The following is a 14,860-nucleotide window of genomic DNA, read 5'->3' as shown; positions in this document are numbered from 1 at the left end:
TGTATTTTACACATTTAATCCAGCTAGTTTTGATTTCACACTGCAATTATTGGAGCTCACTAAAGAAATATACATGACATACCTACGTTCTGTTGTCATCACCTCTATAAGTTCCCAAAACTTGACATTGATTCGTTCGTCAACTGGCTCTCCCTTCCTCTCGAATCTCCTCTCTCTCATCCTCTCGGAAAATAATTTACAAGTGTCTGAGTTTTTTTCAGTGGATTCTGTATAGAGTCATCTCTTCCTCTCTTCGTGTGCTACCACGGCTCATTTTGTTATATTGCATTGTTCATGGATAAACTCTAACCTACATTGTACATTTACCGCCACTTGACAACTTCACTGCTAATTTCTCCTCTGCTCCAATCGCCAACTGAGCGCAGCTACCATTACTCTGGAACTAAGGCACTACACTACTCTTATCACTTGATGATAGCCTGTCAGAATTTCCTGTAATTAGCTCAAAAGCCTGAACCATCCAAAAAATGTTTTCACACCAGAAAAAACAAAAACCAAAAAAACCAAAACCACAGTTCAGTTTGATTTGGACCGAGACCACCTCTTTTCATTGGAGGTTTTGGTTCAGATAAAACTGAAAAGTTCAAAAGTTTTGGGGTTGTCCATCCATCCCATTCTCATGAACTCAATATCTCAGGAATGCTTTAAGGGAAGTTCTTCAAATTTGGCACTAACGTCCACTTGGACTCAGGAATTAACTGATTAGAATATGGTGGCCAAACGGTCACCTCAAAAAACATGTTTTTTTGCCACAACTCCAGAATTCATGGGCTAGTTATGACAAAATTTCACACACGTTTAATTGTATAAACTTATGAAGTGGTGACATTTTATATCTATCTAGGTCAACTTCACTGTGACATCATAATGTCATCACATCACAAAATGGTTATATTATGGGTGTCCACACATGGACTCTAAGCAAAGACAGCCTGTGTCTCACTTGAAATTATTCACTAAAATCATACTGGTAAGTATCATGATGACTTCCATTTTGCCAAAAAAATACTCTTAATACCTTTTATAAAATTGCCTCAAAGTCTTGACTACATACGTTTTGAGTATGGACAAACATGGATGAAAACTGCTACACGACTGGTTGGCAGAGACATACGACCACAGCGTTAATTCTGTGTTGCACTCTTGGCCCCTCTAGACTCGGACATAACTTAATTAATATTTACAAAACGAGAAAGTAAAACCATATCTACCCTTTGCTAGTGTGAATAGTTGCATTGTGAAAGCATATTTGCCTTTGTGAGAAAGATGCACTTAATTTTAGATAACTGCAAAGGCTTCTATGTGTTCTCCCAGCATGTGAAAGTTCAGTGAGTAAAGGGAATTGGCCGTCATTTTACATTCACTGTGTAATCTTCACTCTGCAGGGACTGTAAAAATAGGAAAAGAGGAAGTGGCAATGGACTCGGTTGGAGAGGAAATCAGCCTGTGGGAGAAGATGATGCAGTACCCCGACTCGTGGGCAGAGGGCACTCTTCCACTGCGCTCCACCATGGTGAGGGGCAAATGAGGACGGCACACAGGCCTGGACCCACGAAAACAATCCAGAGACTGAATTTGGAAGAAGCTGCTGGTTTGAGACAAATATGAGATGTCTACTGAGGTGAACCGACACACATCTGATTGGCTGTGAACAGACAAACAGTTCATCGGCCTGCTGAACATCTGCTCATATCTGCCTCTCTGTGTGGGGTTCATCTTTAGCACAGTTCCCCTCCAACTGCAGACTGGTGTAACTGTAAATGTGCCAAAACATCACACTAAACTCTGGATTTATTAAAAGAGCGTTGACACAGTCATTTTATGATTTTAAAATTCAGGTTGTATATATATTAATGCAATTCAAATTCATGCACAGCACTTAGCACAGAAGGACTATTGTAATGTGTCACCTTTTTTCTTTATATTTGTACAGAATTACACTGATGAGTGGTAAAACAAGTCATTATATAAAATTCCTGGTGTTGCATCTAACAAAATTATCATGTAAAAATTGTATTTATATAGTTGCATAAAAAGTCTTATTTGAAATTGTTAAATTTGTCTATTTTGCAGATACAAATGTAGATTTTTATCTTTTAACTGTGTGTGATCAGAGACATGTTTTACCTCGAGGTTGCCATGAATATTCTGTTCACCCAATAAAAAATTTACTAAACACAAAGACATGCTTGATCGTCCATACCAGCTGGATTTAAAAAGAATCTGTCCACGAAATTGTTCCTCAGTAGTCTTTTGTAGGAGGTGTCGGTATTTAGATAACAGTTTTACTAACAGGGCCCTGACATAAACACTAACCCACATCATGTATCCAACCTAACTTTATGTATCAATGATTCAAACTGTCTTTTCATACTAATGTGTTTTACTCAAGCTTGTCTCTTATTATCTGTTGCTGTGACATCCACTCTCTGGCCTTTGTTCCTTTCAGATGATTATTCAAGAGAGAAAACAGTGCTAGCACTTCAGTGTTGTTTAGTGATCACATTTAAACACGAGGAACTGCCTTCTTGTCCTCTTTCCCCTCCTAATGTCCCTCTGGACCTGCTTCCTGCTTGTTTGTCCTTCCTCATCTTGTGTTTAGTAATACTGATGAGCTTATCGCTGTGGCAACCAGAGAGGTTTATTGAATTAGTCACAGAATTCCCTGTGGTGCTCCAGCCGCTCTCGCTCCTCTTCATCCAGCAGGAAGCTATCGATGTAGGAGAACAGCTCGTCCGACGACATGGGGGCGATGAAGCGCTCTCGGTCTGAGCCCAGCTTGTCCAGCAGCAACATGCTGAAGTAATATCTGGAGATTCTGAACGCTTGTCTACAGAGAGACACAGATTAGATTAATGAAGGAACACTCGACTATCTCATGATTCAATATTATTAAAGCATATCCACTGGGCTCTCCTGCTGGCAGGACACTCTCCTTTTTTTTTAGCTTGCTTTGGTTGCTAAGGTCTTTTGTGCAACAGTCTAGGTAGTCCTTAAGTTTAAGATTAAGACAAGGAGAAAACCATGAATATTTATGTGAACAGTTTAAGGAAACATTAAGGAGAAGACTTAAGGTTGTGCAACTTATTTAATTATGAGAAACCTTAACTAAGGGTGCGTTCCAATCGCATACTTTTTCTTTGTACTTTTATGTACTGCAGCTGCCCTTAAAAAGTACATCCATCCATCCATTTTCATCTGCTTATCTGGGGCCGGGTTGCGGGGGCAGCAGGCCAGGCAAAGCACCCCAGACGTTCCTCTCCCCAGCAACACTTTCCAGCTCCTCCTGGGGGACCCCAAGGCGTTCCTGGGCCAGATGAGAGATGTAATCCCTCCAGCGTGTCCTGGGTCTGCCCTGGGTCCTCCTACCAGTGACGGGGGCGCCCAGGAGGCATCCTGATTAGATGCCTTAACCACCTCAACTGACCCCTTTTGACAGGGAGGAGCAGTGGCTCTACTCTGAGCTCCCTCCGGATGTCCAAGCTCCTCTTTAAGGCTGAGCCCAGCCACCCCACAGAGGAAACTCATTTCAGCTGCTTGTATCCACAACCTCATTCTTTCGGTCACTACCCAGAGCTCATGACCATAGTTGAGGATTGAGATGTAGATGAATCGGTAAATCAAAAGCTTTGCCTTCCAGCTTAGCTCCCTCTTCACCACGACGGACCGGCGCTGCGCCTGCATCACTGCAGAAGTTGCACCAAAGCGCTGATCCATCTCACACTCCAGTCTACCCTCACTCGTGAACAAGACTCCCAGATACTATACTTGATCTCCCTCGCTTGAGGCAGTAATCTCTCCCAACCCTGAGAGGGTATTGCACCATTTTCCAACAGAAAACCATGGCCTCAGATTTGGAGGTGTTGACTCTCATCCCGACGGCTTCACACTCGGCTGCAAACTGCCCCAGTGAATACTGGAGATCACGGTGTGATGGAGCCAACAGAACCACATCATCTGCAAAAAGCAGAGATGCAATTCTGAGGTCCCCAAATCAGACCCCTTCCTCCCCCCGGCTGCACATTGAGATCCTAAGCAGTCAATATTCCTATTATTACTATTCAACTGGTCATGAGTTACTTGCATTAGCTGTCAGCCATCATTGTGGCTTCTTAGGGCTTTCAATCAGCTGTCAACAAGCGGTCATCTGTTGGTGGCTCAGTCAATGTGATGTATTGTCCACTGTGCAGAGGATTGTGGGTCAGAACAGCCAGAAAAGTATGCTGGCTTGCATACTGCAAAATCCGACTAGATGTAGTAGAAGATTCTGGTATTTTTGGTATACTGCATTTGACATATTATGCATTGGGACATACTAAATCCTTTTCTGGCATAACCTACTATCTAATATGGAAGCATGGGTAGTGGAACGCACAGTAAGACTCTATGGAAAATCTCAGTTTAAGGTGTTTTGTGCAACCGACCCCTGGTTCCAAAAGAGAGCTGAGCTGAGTCGAGTCAAGCTGAACCATGCTGTGGAAATTTGGCACAACATTCACTCTCTCCAAGCTGTTTGGTCTCCACCAACTAACCAGCTGCTAAATGCACAGCTGTGTTCACCAGCCAGTTGCTAACTCTGCTGTTTTGTGGGTTGTTCAGAGTTGTTTTTGCTAAAAACAGTTGCATCTGGAAATGAGGTTGATGACAGTGGTGAGAGAGAAGATGCTACAAACTCTGTCGAGCGGAGGGACAGCACAGAGTTCCAGTATAGTCTCCTTTATAACACGCACAGTCACTTTATCCATTATTGATATTAGACTATTAATTAGTGCAGCTTTAATCTTAACTTTGTAATGCTCTCTTGTCTATATTTATGGAGGTATCCTAAAGAATGTCTCTGTTTAAATACACTTCACTCAACCACTTCTGCCTTGGTGATGTCTCCCATGTTTCCCAGAGTGCTTTGTGCCACACTAAAAGAATGAGCCTCAACATGCTGCTCTCACTCAGCTGTGGGATTTGTGTGTGTCAGTGAAGAGACTGAAGACATTTTCCAGTCTGGAAAAAGTGAGCAGTACCCCTTACTTAGATTACACAGTTGGTGGAAAATCTATATCTTTGCCTTTCTCTAAGAAAAACTCAGTCCTACATGGTTATGTCTGGGGCAAAATGGTGGACTTTAAAATAAGCTTTTACTCATTGATTCTCATATGAAACAAAACATGTTTACTACTGATGTTCTGTCAGTCTCAAAATCCCATTACTGCTATCCTGGAATTATGACGTTGCTATTTTTACCAGTGTTAATCCGTCAGCTGGATATTTTTCCACAGAGGTTCTCTTTTTATTAGGAGGCTCCTGACATTTAAATGGAGTGAGGAGAAACAATTCGAGAATGGGAGTTACATAAAGCCATTTCAGGATGGAATTATTCAACTAAATGAATGTTTTCCTCCCACAAAGAGCCATAAAACGGCTGAATAACTAAGTGATGATGTATCACACTGTTACCTCAAACCCTCGATGACTTCAGAGCTGAGCAGGCTTTCTTTAATGCGGCCTGTTTCACGAGGCGGAGAGCCCAGGAGCTCGATCACAGTTACATGTCGCAGGTCTAATCCACAGTCTGCTTTCTGATTCAAAGGAAAATAAGATTTTAGTTGTTTATTCAAACTTCCTTAAAAACACCAGCAGTTAAAAAAAAAAAAAAAACACTTCCTCACTTGTATCATGACGTTCTGCAGCTGGTAGTCGGAGTCCGTCATGTTGGGCGCAGACATGATCAGCAGCCTCCTCTTTTCATAGAACTGATCCAGTAGAGCGGAGACCGTCTTCACGTCTGATTTGATCTCCATTGCTACAAACACACAGCCACAATTGCATCCTGTATTTAAACCTTCTCACACACCATGCATACTGTAATGTTTATGCTGCAAATTCATAAGCATGATAGGCATTTTTATGCAGACTCACAAACACACTCAGCAGGGTCTCTGCCCCAGCTGCGGTTGAACAGGCAGACACGACTAGATACACCCCTCCTTTCATATCCTCCGTCACAGTGGTAGTCACAGGTTGCACCGTAGTTATTTCCATCAGAGGAGCAGGTGAGGTAGCCGTGCATAGGTGCAGGTAATTCTGGACATCTTCTCACTGGAAGGAGGACACAGTGAGAATAAGAAATCCCAAAAAGGTTATAATGCTGTTTTTAGGTTGAAGGAGCTGTATACAACATTCAGAGCATTGATATAGCATCAAACTATTTGCTATGTAAAGATATAGTAGAGTAAAGGCGTCCTGAGCAGGAAATGAAGTTACACTCCTTCCCTGTGTGGTCCAACTATGGGGTCAGGGGCTAGCTAATCGCTCCCTGCACTGCGCTCATAGAGCAGTTACTGCTGATAATGCTGTCCCAACTCACGGTGGCAGAATAGTGTCACAGAAGTGTAACACCCACCCTCGGGTTCCCCCCAGTTAACACTGTTAGCTCTGTCAGCACTGTTGCCGTTGTTAGCGCTGTTCACACTGTTAGCACCATCAGCTGCTAGCCGCTGGCTCAGCCAACTCCATGTTGAGAGCCATGTGCAGACAATCCAGGCTCAGACTCTAGCTAGACTCTATGCTGTTATTCCAAGGGACAGCTGGCAGGACAGGACCGTGGATGGAACAGGTGTGACATTTTGCTGACATGTTATGTATGCGACTTGATTTAAAAGCTATGATTTAAAAAGCAGCTAGAAGCAGTTAGCAGCTAACTCAAAGAAGAAGAAGAGCAGCTGAAAATATTGGGAAAACAATAAGATTTGACCTTCGAGCAGAGGATGAGAACAGCCACCATATAAGAGGGACAGTAAATGACTGGCGTGGCCATGTAATGCCAACAAGTATGTTACATGTCACACTAGAGCAGTGGTTCCCAACTGGTGGGTTGCGGTCAAAGAGTGGGTCCTGGGTCCATTCTGAATGGACCGCAAGTGACTTGCAAATGTGTCAAGTTTGTTAAAAACACACTGTATTTTTAAGTACAGTGAATTTCCGCCACAGAGCTTTTATTTTGGAGTGCAGTTTCCTGCTGTAGAGTGAGTGAATGACAGACAGCCACTTGACAGAAACAGCAAACTAGCTGGATGATGGCAAAACACAAGTATGACACTGAATATATTAAACTGTGTGGGCCTTGAACTAATGACTAAGGAGAAATCTGGTCCCTGTCACTGGACCGGTTGGAAACCACTAGAGGCCGGAGTTGTTGTGCTACATGTCATGCCTGTCACGCCTCTTTTGCCTCCAGGATGCCAGCATGCTATCTAAAATCACACACCCAGGCTGCATTATGCTGCCATTGTTTGGTTTTGTATAAAAAAACAAAGGTGGAGTAATTAAGAGACTTCTTAACAGCTCTACCGCGGGATCTCTGTGTACCTTCAGCTCCTTCAATGTTTAGTATTCAAACTCATCTCATAAATCAACTTACCCTCAACACGTACAATAAACTTGCAGGCCGCTCTGTTCCTGGATTGATCGTACACTTTGTATCGAATAATGTTTTGTCCCTCTTTAAAGTCAGTGCCCGGCTCCTGGCCTACTAATATTATACTGCAGAGAGAGAGAAATACAGTGTAGGCAGAGTGTTTAATTTAATTTTAAAGTCAACAGGAAAAGGAAGCAAAGGAAAGGGGCGACATACTCAAGTGTTTTGTCAGACGTATCTTTAGCAGTGGGGGGGTCCCAGGTCACTGTAGCAGTGAGTTTTCCAGGCTCGGCGTACTTGATTCTGGATGGAGGACACTTGATCTTTGGAGGGTCAGTATCTGACATAAACAGGTGGAAAATTACAACATTATTGGAGATTTTGCAGGAAGTGAATTCATCTATCTGTAGCAGTCGTATAGAGCAGAATATGGCAGACAGCAGACCACAGTTCTGGATTCAGTCCAAGCGAGCAGGAAATGTGCTTTTGTTTTTCTGTGACTCAGAGACTGCTGTTGTGAAAGAATAATGAAAAACTGGACAGCAAAACAGATGGTCTGAATTTAGGTCCATGTTATGGCAGTAAGTTGAACCTCAAGTTGACAGTTGAACACATACTTCTGAGCTTAAACATCTGGTCAGAGCTTGATATGTACCTTCACACTCTGGCTGTACGCCGCTCCATGACCCACGGCGCTGACAGGTACGTGAGTTTTGCCCCTCGATGCGATAGCCGCGGTCACAGGTGAAATCACATCTGGAGTCCACCATGAAGCCGTGAGTGCAGGTGTATCTGCCATGGGGAATGAGGGGCAGCACGTGGCAACGAATCCCTGAAGGAGCATCACCACACAGACATTAAGCATTGGTTAGAGGAAATGAATGAATGAATGACTCTTTTTAGTGTCCAGTATTTACAGGGTCAGCCTGTCAAATGTCCAAGAACTCATATCTCTGAGTTTCCCTCTCACTGTTATTGCAGGATACTGCTCACAGTGGTCGAGACCTCCACGAGTCAAGGTGGTGTTTTCATGTGCTCCTTAGATGGCTGTTTTTCTGACTTTGGTGTGTTCATGGGCTTTAGTTTGTAATGTGGAAACAACATGGACACTACAAAGAAGATGTGTTGTGTTTTATTGCTCAGAGTGATTAACCTTTTGCAACCTAGAGCAACATCACTTTTCCTGAGCTGCTTTCAGACGCCTTTCCCAAGTATTTAAAACTTTGAACCTGAGTAAACTGGTGCAATTTCTTTTGGAAACAAAAGGAAAAAAATCAATGAGCAGCTTGGTACTTTATTTTTTACAAATTTTCTTGTTTTTAATTTCCACTTTTTACTAATTTCTTGCTATGTTTATGGGTCATTTCTTTTCTTCAGTGCTCATTGCCTTTAAAAGAAATCAAGCCAGTTTGCTCGGATTTCACAGGGTTAAATGATGATGAAGAACAAAGGGAACGGACCAGGTAAGCCATGAAATATGATCAGGAAATCATCTTCAGATTATTCTGACACCACATAGATGCAGCACAAGGCTGTGGCAATAACTGGGACATCTGCTATTTACCCCTCAAAGAACAACAGATCATTGGTCAGTGACATTTCTGTAATATCATATTAAGCTTACACAGCCTACCTACATACAGATGAGATGCTGAATCGATGCATTAAATAAACATTTTATCTTTATTTATGTAAATAATTACTGGTAATGCACTGAAGAGAGGTTTTTTTGGGATGGAATGTGCATCTCCTATAACAGAGAGCCTAGTATTCACATGCTTTTCAGTGATCCAAATACAAGTAAACAGCTGAGTCACATCCCTGTTCCTGTAGTCATTGTCTGAGAGGCATCATGACGCATTAGTGTTTACACTACAAAAGATATGTGGTCAAATGCATCCCAGACCACCTCAGCAAATGGTTCAAGTGATCAGATCACAATGTGTCTTGGTGGTCGTTTAGACTTGTATTTAGTGCTGTCCGCTTGTGATCGGATCACCCAAAACACACGTTAATGTCAGGTGTAAACAGGCACAGAATGTCACGGAGGAACTGACACCATATTTTGCAAAAAGTATCAGGACTCGTAGAGATCAACATGTATCAACTCGACGGAAATGATACTGTAAAAGAATGAGTCAGCCCATCACTTATTGACAAAAGGCCATTTCCCGTCTCCAGCTCATTCAAAACTCGGCTGCCAGACTTTCAACAAATCCCAAGAGACAAGACCACATAACTCCCACTCTTGCAATGCTACACTGGCTTCCTGTTAATTATAGAAATGATTTTAAACTATTACTAATGACTTTTAAAGTCCTACATGGCCTTGCTCCAACATACATTATAGATTTACGTACGCCCTATGAGCCTAGCCGCTGCCTGCCCTCCTCAGGTAGGACCCTCCTAACTGTTCCTACAGCCCGCCTTGTCACAAAAGGAAACCGGGCAATTTCCGTTAGAGCCCGACGGCTGTGGAACTCCTTACCTGAGGAACTTAGGCTGGCAAAGTCAGTGTCTTTGTTTAAAACACAACCCTCCCAACATACTTTTACAGGAAGCCTTTTTTTTTAGTAAATGTATTTAGTCTAGTCTAGTTTCCATCCTTCTTAAATCAATTTTATTTATTTTTTTTTATTACATACTCTAATTTATATGGTCAGTGTTTTTATTGCTCTTCTTCTTCTTCTTCTTCTTCTTCTTATTTTTATCATTAAAAGTGCCTATGTTTATGGTAATCACCTGCCAGCCAGAGCAGTAATGTGTTTTAAATAAGGTGAAAAGTAATCAACTTCCACATACTGCGGCAGTAAGCAGTCCCAGACCAGCGTCGGTTGGCGAGGCACTGAACCGAGCTCTTCCCCAGCAGTCGGTATCCTCGATCACAGCTCATCTCACAGCGGGTGCCCAACGTGCTCGTGTAGGCCCTGCCTCGAGGGGAGCGGCAGGTCACCTCTCCATTGGTCAGAACCGGAGAATGGCACCAGTTTGGGTCTGTTAGCAAAACCAAATCTGTGTCAAACACTGATGGTGGAAAGCAGTGTGTTTTATACTCAGATACCAGAGGTGTTAAAGGTGTGTGTGTGTTTCCATACGCACTGCTATAGTCCAGTTGAGGAGTGTGGTCTTGCTCTACGAAGTCATTGTAGCTATCGTATGTTGTGGTCCCAGAGGCAGCTGAAAAAACAAACGTCAGACATGAGGAAACATCAAACAACCCTTTCACATTTCTCATGTGGCCATGATTCTCCCCACACAATCTCTTTTCCATAACCTCCTCTCAGGTGTCCTTTAACACAAGCTCAGTAACATTCCAGCTCATAGACACCTGGATTTACAATCATCGATGCTCCTGGAAACTCCTGAGGGTTTGCAAACTGTGAGGAAGGTCAGAAAACATGGAAATCTTGGAAACAGCATGAATATGATGGTGTTTTCTTGACAAAAGACTTTATTGTAGTGTTTTCATGCCTTTAAAACCACAACTTTCACCACAAATTAGGACAAACAGCCTGTTCTCATTACTGACCTGGCCACTGTCCCTCTTACTAATCTATTTTCATGTAATAAGAAGAAGGGTGTGTGTGCCATACTATGACCTTCATTCTTAATTCTGTCTCTGATTCTGCACAATAAATCCTTTTTACTGTCTCCTTTCTCAGCGGTTGTGGTTCAGGCACATTATCCCTTTCTAAAACCCCGAAAAGGACACCATGTTTAGAGCCGAGTGCCAAACTTTCCAGTGTGTCAACCTCCACCCCCGTTTCAAGGCAGTTCCTGTACTGCTTCCTTTGCTTCAGCTCAATCTGCTTGCTAGTTTCTGGCCCTGAACCAAACAAAGTTCACTTTAACACAGTTTCTACTAATTATATCAACGATGCATCACATTTAACTTCTCCTTCTCCAAGAGCTGGCTCAGATTGTTCCAGCGATGTGTGGATTAAACCCTATCGTCAGCGTTTTCTCTCATAATGAACCCAATGTTCCACTCAGTAACACTTCCCCAGACTAATATTTCCCAAGTCCCCCTCACAGTGAATTACTCACAGAGGAAATAAACAAGCAAAGCCCATCAGTCAGACAGTCTGCACTGCAGGGCTCAAATAGAGACAGACATTACTTCAGGTGACATGCACCATCATGCATACAGCAACTTAAAGGGGTTTTTAATTACATGCAGCTAAAACTACCGCAGGGCTGAACATTAACTAAGCACAGTAACTCAAGCACTGTATAACTGAGGTACTTTTACTTTACTAGACCTTTTTATGCTACTTCTACTCCACTATTTCAGAGGGAAATACTGTACCCTTTACTCCACTACATTAGGCTAACAGCTGAAATGCATTGTGAAAGATTAAACCTGTCAAAACACTGCGCTTAACTTCACAACACCAGAGACTGAATGGGTTGTAGCTGCTGCTGCTGCGGGAGTGTGAGCTCCATGCTGGGGACACACAGCGAGAGGGCTAACTGTTAGCATCACATGGCTAACGTTACCTACCAGCTATTAACAAGTATATCGAATGGGTTGAGCAGTTTCGGTGTTGGTGTGAGTTTGTTGGGACTGTTTTAAAGCTCAGTGTTGAATGACTGCCGCTGCTGTTGTGTTAGCTCATGCTAACAGGGCAGTTGAACTGACTGTTCGCCTGGAGGTGAGCGGCTACAGAGGCGGGCAGCAGCAACTTAAGTGTCGATCTGGTTGGGATCAGACCCCTGGATGAAAAAGCATCAAATGCAGGTATCTTTTTACTTTTGACATTTTAATACTATTTGATACTTATTTTGGTCAATTCCTCAAAGGTATTGGGTACTGATACCCAGCCCTAGTTTCATTCGTGGCCCCAAGAGGTCAAATAGCCTAATTAAATAAATAAGAAAAGAAAAAGCAAAGATTAGAGATACAAATTTGTGTAGCAGACCCTTGTTGTTATTTCCTACTCTATTAATTGTGTTACCACACCTCAGATTTATCATGTGACTCTTTGAAAGTGCTCAACCCCTTGGTGAAGAACCAATGGACTAAACTACCAACCTGTATATGAAGTAGTCTGAACAAGCTCAACAGTTAAATTTTGCATACACATTGTTGCTTCAGTGTATCACTCACAGGGGCCATTATTCTGCAGGATTAGTACTTTTACTTTTGATGCTTAAAGTAGCTACAATTAACTGATAATGCTTCCTGTCAGCAGGACTTTGAATGCAGCACTTTTACTTGTGACGTAGTACTTTTACACACTGGTACTTTCACTCATGTAAATGATCTGAATACCAAGACACTGACAAACATGGTGCATCACACACCACTCACAGTACTGACTTTACCTCAGACATGCACGCTGCAGGCAGAGTGACTCACACCAGTGGAAGGTGTGTAGTTAGGCATAATGTCGCCTGTTTGAGTTACAAAGGCTTCATTTATCTCTAATGACAAAGGTGACCAGCATCCTTTCAATCACTCTGCATTATCATCTGAGCTTCCGGGTGGATCTCAGGTCAGGCTATTATCTCTGCAGGATTAAATGAAGGCTTTAGCACACTTGGCCCAGAGGGGGACTCCTCAGTAATTAACTGGCAGTGATTGGAGCCGAGCTGTAATTAAACTGCTTGGTCAGCAAAGCAGAGGGGCTCCTGGAGAGGGAGGCAGCTCAGCTACGAGCTCATTTTAACTTCATCTGGACTGATTCTGTGCCAGTTGCATGTTGGGAGATGTTGTACATCCCTTCAGCTTCTCATTCCTGAAGGAAGGAGCGGGCTGTACTTGCATTCATACAGTTGCCTCAAAAATTCAGCACATCTGTATCCAATACAGCTGTTATTACTGCTGAGATGAAGGTATTTCCCTACTGCAGGGGAGGATGTGGATGTTTGACTAACTTCAGCTAGCAATCATGTCATAAAATATATTTTTTTACAACTTCAATAATATTCAGAGTTCACAAACTGAGACATATATGTAAATAATTGATGTTACCTTTATTGTTTGGACTCACCTGTGAAGTATAAAATGAACAGAGCAACAAAGCGGCTGGGGAGCATGTCAGAAACACAAAGATGACACTCCTGGAAAAAAAAAAAGTTTTTTAGCGCAGGTTGGTTCAGATCCCAGAGTCCAACAAAGACAAACAAAGTTATAATCCAGAGATAGTTTACAACAATAACAAACCACTCTTTAAAAAGAACTTGACTTCCCCGCTGAGGACAATAGGCGCTCCCGTCATACCAGAGTCTCTGCAGCTTTTTAAAAAGGATCCTTCTAGTTCATCATCAAAGTCAGACACCACTTGGTGGCGCTATGGGACCTCCTGTGTCTGACTGTTTCCTCCCACCGCTGCATTAGAACTGATGATTGAGCCATTTTATAAAAGCCCGCCCCTCACAGTAGTAACAGCACATTAACCCAGGGAGTGAAGATTACCGTTTTGACAAATTAAAAGATCCCTTAAAAAACGCCTGGTCTCTTAACCAACTTACAGATAATGTACTGGAATGTTTCCAAATTAAAAAATGTAGACCTCTGTTACACATTCCTTTCTCACAATGTGAAATAGTTTAAGAAAACTTAATAGAGTACACACTTTTCCAAAAAGGACATATTGTATTTATTTATTCATTTATTTGCTTGTTAATTGGTTGTCTGCTTGTGATAGATCCTTAAAAAAAGTGAAGATTATAGGCTACAAATGAAAAAATAATCATAAAATACAAAAATGATACTAATAGAACACAAGCTGTAGGGTACATACGCCTACATCAACATAAACACACATATACCTGTAAGAATGTATACATAAACACATGGCTGCAAAATCTAAAAATACACATAACATCTTTATTAAACGGTCTATGGAACACCCATTCAAACGAATCATTCACTCTAGTATTATTTGTTATAACTGGCAGTGTGACTAATGAGCTCAATGATGACTTGTTGGACCTTAAAGTGATTAAACATTTTTAATTTCCCCTGATTATGACACTCATATAATCTTTATCCCCAGTCATTCTTTATGGGACTTCTATTATTATATGAATAGTGTATAATATCCTTTATTTAGCCTATATATAGCACTTTTCACTGCAACATGTATGCAACAAGTATGCAAAGTGCTTTGAAGACTTAAAGCAGAAAATACATATGGCATTACAAAATAGATCTAAACAGTTTGTTGCAATATATCTAGTGTCCACTTATACAGTTTAATGTCATACTTTGTTGTGAAAATGTCATCACATGTGATTAAAATGCCCCTCAGAAAGCCTAAAAGATTTAATGCTGTAATATAAATAAAATAATCTTGATGTTTATCTAATAAATGCCATGTTATGATCATTTAACGTACCCAGCTGATGTAATTTCACTCATTTAAGTGTGTCACATCAGCAGAGGAGTAATACATGTAATTATAAAGTCAGGCACAGCAC

General features: G+C 41.9%; 2 protein-coding genes across 8 annotated transcripts in view; one reads left to right on the top strand and one right to left on the bottom strand.

Annotated features, from left to right (window-relative positions):
• The window catches only part of sytl4 (synaptotagmin-like 4), an 18,432-nt gene extending 15,856 nt beyond the window's left edge, over positions 1 to 2,576 (top strand). For all 5 annotated transcript variants that reach the window (XM_033633302.2, XM_033633301.2, XM_033633299.2 and 2 more), the window contains one exon: positions 1,407 to 2,576. In XM_033633302.2, coding sequence (XP_033489193.1) covers positions 1,407 to 1,549 — 143 coding nt within the window. In that variant the 3' untranslated portion in view covers positions 1,550 to 2,576. The remainder of the gene's footprint in view (positions 1 to 1,406) is intronic.
• srpx2 (sushi-repeat containing protein X-linked 2) overlaps positions 1,795 to 14,860 on the bottom strand; it is a 20,951-nt gene continuing 7,885 nt past the window's right edge. Inside the window, exons 1-11 of one of the 3 annotated variants that reach the window (XM_078169434.1) lie at positions 13,602 to 13,703; positions 13,429 to 13,498; positions 10,532 to 10,609; positions 10,235 to 10,426; positions 8,088 to 8,264; positions 7,649 to 7,772; positions 7,436 to 7,557; positions 5,935 to 6,114; positions 5,685 to 5,818; positions 5,473 to 5,594; positions 1,795 to 2,851 (exon numbers count right to left, since the gene is read on the bottom strand). In XM_078169434.1, the coding sequence (XP_078025560.1) occupies positions 2,671 to 2,851; positions 5,473 to 5,594; positions 5,685 to 5,818; positions 5,935 to 6,114; positions 7,436 to 7,557; positions 7,649 to 7,772; positions 8,088 to 8,264; positions 10,235 to 10,426; positions 10,532 to 10,609; positions 13,429 to 13,474 (1,356 nt within the window). In that variant the 5' untranslated portion in view covers positions 13,475 to 13,498; positions 13,602 to 13,703 and the 3' untranslated portion in view covers positions 1,795 to 2,670. Of the gene's footprint in view, positions 2,852 to 5,472; positions 5,595 to 5,684; positions 5,819 to 5,934; positions 6,115 to 7,435; positions 7,558 to 7,648; positions 7,773 to 8,087; positions 8,265 to 10,234; positions 10,427 to 10,531; positions 10,610 to 13,428; positions 13,499 to 13,601; positions 13,704 to 14,860 lie in introns of those variants that run through there. The other 2 variants (XM_078169435.1, XM_078169433.1) reach the window with 2 other exon arrangements.

This window comes from Epinephelus lanceolatus, chromosome 7 (genome assembly GCF_041903045.1).
Source record: "Epinephelus lanceolatus isolate andai-2023 chromosome 7, ASM4190304v1, whole genome shotgun sequence".
Lineage (NCBI taxonomy): Eukaryota > Metazoa > Chordata > Actinopteri > Perciformes > Serranidae > Epinephelus > Epinephelus lanceolatus.
This window is presented reverse-complemented; position numbering and strand designations above follow the sequence as displayed.